This window comes from Mycetomoellerius zeteki, unplaced genomic scaffold (genome assembly GCF_001594055.1).
Source record: "Mycetomoellerius zeteki isolate Tzet28-1 unplaced genomic scaffold, Tzet1.0 scaffold368, whole genome shotgun sequence".
Lineage (NCBI taxonomy): Eukaryota > Metazoa > Arthropoda > Insecta > Hymenoptera > Formicidae > Mycetomoellerius > Mycetomoellerius zeteki.
This window is the reverse complement of record NW_017257358.1, coordinates 52,741-57,971: the sequence shown is the minus strand read 5'-3', so window position 1 is coordinate 57,971 and position 5,231 is coordinate 52,741. Positions and strand designations below refer to the sequence as shown.

The 5,231-nt window shown below is 32.4% G+C and overlaps 1 protein-coding gene and 1 long non-coding RNA gene across 2 annotated transcripts; both read right to left on the bottom strand.

Annotated features, from left to right (window-relative positions):
- Nucleotides 1-745: 745 nt before the first annotated feature.
- On the bottom strand, nt 746-1,928 carry LOC108725919 (uncharacterized). Its single transcript, XR_001936774.1, has 3 exons — nt 1,668-1,928; nt 869-1,029; nt 746-784 (listed from the first exon to the last, which is right to left on the bottom strand). It is a non-coding gene; the product is annotated as an uncharacterized lncRNA (long non-coding RNA).
- Nucleotides 1,929-3,493: 1,565 nt separating this feature from the next.
- LOC108725917 (uncharacterized) lies at nt 3,494-4,156 on the bottom strand. Its single transcript, XM_018453224.1, has one exon. The coding sequence runs from the start codon at nt 4,154-4,156 to the stop codon at nt 3,494-3,496; it is 663 nt and encodes a 220-aa protein (XP_018308726.1).
- Between the last annotated feature and the right edge of the window lie 1,075 nt (nt 4,157-5,231).

Here is a 5,231-nt window from a genome sequence, read left to right as displayed (position 1 = left end):
TGGTGAACCAGGTAAGTCTGAAAATCAAATATTTTATTAATATGTACGAGTATGCTACATATTAGAAAGATCCAATTGTGCTATTAATCAGAATTCCTGTGCATTAAGACGAGCATATTCGGGATAAATGAAGATAGAACGATGTCATTCGTAACAAATTTAAATATTGTAAATCTTGGATGATCAAACAAATAATTGTAAGGAAGAATTAAAAAAACCAAGTTTATATATGCATCCATGCGATCGTAATTCTTTCAATACATTTCAATATTAAGAAATTGTTATTAACAAAGTCGATTTTATATTATAATTTCATATCAATTTAATACAAATTCGTACGTTTCGGCTCCAGTTTTGAGCCTTCTTCAGCAATTTTTAACTAATAAATTTAAATATGGATCAACCACATTTCCGCAAATAATCGCATTACAAAGATTTAACATGATTTATTCATTTTTTAAAAATTCGTGAACAGACAAGTTATACATTTGATAATCTTTGTAATGCGATTATTTGCGGAAATGTGGTTGATCCATATTTGAATTTATATCAGTTAAAAATTGCTGAAGAAGGCTCAAAACTGGAGCCAAAACGTACGAATTTGTATTAAATTGATATGAAATTGTAATATAAAATCGACTTTGTTGATTTTTGTAACTTTGCTCTTAAACTTTCCAGAATTTTCCTAGCCATTAAATTGTCATTGTTTGTTTCTGGAGTTTATTATTATTGGTTGTAAATAATTTCTTACCTCTACGTTGTTGGGAAATTAGTGATTTATTAGCTGCAACATAAAAATTGATATATTAATATATAATTATAAATACATATATCAAATAATAAAAAAGTAGTTTCTTTCTTAATTTACAGGAACTGTCATTGGAGTAACAGAGTCATCGGAGGAGACTTCTCGGACTTTTCGCGATCGTTTCAATGGCTCTTCAAATGCAGCACGCATGGTATCAGTGTCAGCATCCGATGAAATATTTATTGATTTTTTTTCGATTTGCCGAGCTTCTTGGAAGGAATCTATTCAATAATAGTACAATGTAGCACAATAAATGTACGTATAATGCAATGTATTATTTTTAATTGATGTATTTAAGTTGTGTTTTTTGCAGTTCATAATGCACAAATGTATGAATTTGTCAAATACAATAATCTAATGAAATTCAAATATTAGGTGAATGCAAAAGTTTGTGCTTAATTATCATTAAAAATCATTACAAATCGAGCACTCACCTAATGTAACATTCACTATTATAGGTATCCCTAGTGAAAAATTTTCTTATAATTTTTATACGAATTGGAACATTTTTTAGAAATACTCAGAAATTTTCAGACAGTTCACAATTTCTTTCATAATTTTTCATACATGTGAATTCTGAAATATTTTTAGATTTCTCATCTCATAATTTTTAAAAAATATTTTTAAATTTTTTTAGATTTTATAACATTTCATCAGAAATTATACTTACAAAAAATTTTAGAAATTTTATGATATTTCATAATTAACATATAGGAAAATTCTAAGAAAAGATTTTCTGAGAAGTGTTCCAATTTGTATAAAAAAATATGAAAAAGTTATAAAATTATACAGAAATTCTGAAAAATTATATGAAAAATTCTGAGAAAAATTTTCATCAAGGATATTAAGTATAACTTACCAATTGGGCCAATGAGCTTGTTGTATGGAGTTAGAGTCCATGTATCGCTGGGTTCCATTTTCTTTGATAGTGCTATAGTGGCACTGATACCTTTTGGTGGCCACCAAATCATCGACTCACTTGCAAAAACCCATGAATCAGGAACTACGGAACACCAGTCGTCGCCAATAACAACGTACCATACCTTCACAAATAACAAATTTCACAGAGCAGTATCAATAGATTCATTCTTCATTTATACGAAATAATGATTTATATGAAAATAGCAGTTACAATGTTCCAAAGATCAAGCTGTTAATAAATTTTCTGTCAAAACTACTATATTTTAACAACATATGTACAATGTATTATATGTATATTTTACTTGAGATTACATTTTAATTGAGATTAAAATTCGTTATGTAATAAAGGAAATACAAGGTATGTTGAGTCATTTTCAAAATCCATTTGAAATGCTTTATTTTTAATTAAAAAAACTGGCCACATTTGCAAGGCCGATAAGTCTGTAACAACGTATATTCCTAAATTTCCTGAATCGCAGGGATAATTAGGTAACGTTGAAATATTCGTAAACTTTTGACCAATAATCGTTGGAATTTCATGATAATAACCAATATGGGAAATACAAACAATGCTTATGGCATTGTTTTCTTCAATGTAGCAGCAATTATTATATTTTTTCGTTGTCAAGACAAACGAAGAAAATTTTATCTGATTGTGTGCGTTACAGCAATCCAATGGTAAGTTTTGATTGATCTTTTTCTGCAGCTGAGGATACTGGTGATCATAAAATCGTTTATTTTCAGTACGAAACAATGAGGATTGCTCGTGTAATCTGTTACAGATCTGTTGCAATGGTTTATCAAACTTTCTAAGAAGTTTTTTCAGAATAAAAAGGAAATTCTCAAATGGGAAAGCACTAAAAGAATCTAGTGGTTCTAATCTTTTTGCATCAGCAGCTAAATGTATTAAATTGTGCATGTTGTAGGTAACATTCTGTGGCCCATACAGAATGCTCACGTTTTGAACGAAATATACCAGAAGATCATGTGCATATTGTTTCTGTCATAATCGTCAACGCTACATAAAATTCTCATTGCACAATTCAGGGCATTAAAATGTATATATTTTTCTTCCGGCAATATATTATATATCTAATAATAAGAACTAGTGGTCCTAAATAAAGAAGAAAAGTGCGATGTTGAGTTGCTTTCCATCTGTGATAATCATCCAAAAGATTTTCGAGCAAACTCTGTTGGAATACACTTTGACACATTTATCAGTGCATTTGACAAAATGTTAAGATGAACTTGGGCTACTCTGGAAGTTTTCGACCTATCTATCCATAACTTTAGAAGTTGCTTATTTATACCAAGACAGGAATTATGCATGTAGTCTATAGGAAAATGACTTACCATTGGAACTGAAATCAATTCAAATGGCGAAGAAATATCTTGAAGATGATGTTCCGGTTGTGACCTATTAATGAAATTAATATCAGTCCGAAGTGGAGCAGTGGTATTCAAAAAAGTCATTCGCCTGTTTATGCTTTCGTCCCTTACAGTGCATTTTCCACAGGCAAAATGTCCATTATGCGATTTTGTGCAAGTAATATATGCTCGAGCAGGAGCATCACAGATAACAGCACAGGATATTGATTTGCAGGAGCTGTTCATTGATTAAGAATCCATTGTTTTTTAAATTTAGATATTCATCCACAAATGGTTGAAGAAATTCGGCTAAGCAAGCTTTCTGATACCATGATAAACACCGATGACAAATGGTGCAAATGGCAAACCAGAAATTCTGCCTAAAATCGGCCAAAGCTAACTCTTTGAGCTTTTCGAAATTGGTAAGCCATCAATGTTTAAATCCAAATAGATTACATCACAATAGTCGAAAGCATGAGGAAAACGATTACCGATTGATATAAGCGCTTTTAATAAACCATAGTGAACGTACTGATTTTTAGAAAGAGTTTTAATATCATGAGTATCTGGTCTTGGGGTGTTCAAAAGTGTTCGCGCATTCCGAGGTAAATCGTCATGCCCGTGTCTTGAAAGAACTCGTAATAATGAGGTTAATGCATTTTGATTAATTTGAAATTCATTTGCCCAATTGCATAGTTCATCTGTCAAAGGCAAATGTATATTTCCCTGCTGATATTGCGGGTTGATTTGAAATTCGTCACTGCTTGTCTCTGATGATGAAAGTACACTACTGGCATTGTCATTGTGACTAATATCAGTTTCTAATAAATGTGAATATTGCGAATTATCTGAATATTGTAAATGATTGGCCTCCATCATGCCATCTTCAATCTCAGGCTCTTCAAATTCGAAGGCCGATGAACATGATGGACCATCAATTGGATTACTGTCATTTAGAAGTGAAACCGGCTGAGAGGTTACTTCACGATTTGAATTGTAAGAAAGTAAAGTTCGCCGATTTCGTTGACGTTTCGACAACTCAGAAAATTGTTTGGGCATTTTCAGATTTTTTAGTTATCTAATCATAAACATTCGATAAATAATTAACCTACAAAATCCGGCTGACTATATGCGCGTTATTTTAAATGTCTTTAATTAATAATTAAATACATAAATGATTTTACACAAAAATACATTACCATAATTGCGCTCGCATAACTGATGTTCCCAAACTTTAACAATTCTATTCTTCTTTATTATAATAGCTATAAGACTCCCGCAATTTCTGCAATCGCCATTTGCCATTTATTCTGTTGTATGCTGCATCGTGTGCAATCACGTGTGAATACACTGCAGCGACATCTCACGAATATTTTGTGCAGGCTTTTTGACAAGTCGACTTAAAGTCGACTTAAGTCAACTATTTTAGAAGTGTAGTCTTAAATTTTATATATTCTAGGCTGCAATGGTCCGATTCATGCCCACAGCGCTCGTGAACAGCATTCGTTCTTGTTTAACTATATAGTTAAACAAGAACGAAATGATATTTATAATTGCGCCTTTGTGAGCATGGACGTCCTAAAGTCGACATTTGAAGGACGTCTGTACAAAGTCGTCTTACAGTTGTCTCATAAAGGTCTGACTTAGCAAAGTCAACTTACAGTCGACGTATCGACATTTGTGCTGTTAGGGGTTCTTCTGAAGAATGGAATGAATGGCTGCGTTCAGCAGACTCAACAGTTTTGCAACCGTTTTATGATTGTCTGCTGAGATAGGACCATTCTTCTAGATCTAAAAGTATGATCCAATTAGCGCGAAGGAAACTTCCAACAGTTGCAAAACAAACGTGCTGAACGCACCATTGTGATTGGCCAATTTCGTAAGGCCGGAATCAGACTACTCATTGAAGATTGAGATTGAAGATTGAAAAATTCAAATTTGACCAATCGAAACGAAAGGAGCTAAAATTTCTTTGTCCTTATTGGTCAAATTTCAATCTTCAATCTTCAACCTCAATCTTCAATGCGTAGTCTGATTCCGGCCTAACATCGACGTTATAACTTCGGCGTAAATCGAACCGTGTAAATGTAGTCATTGGGTGTATTCAGTACCACGACCGCTCACTGAGCGCTCA

Coding starts and splice junctions, on each gene's coding strand:
- LOC108725917 (XM_018453224.1), bottom strand. CDS start 4,156: ATGCCCAAACAATTTTCTGAGTTGTCGAAACGTCAACGAAATCGGCGA.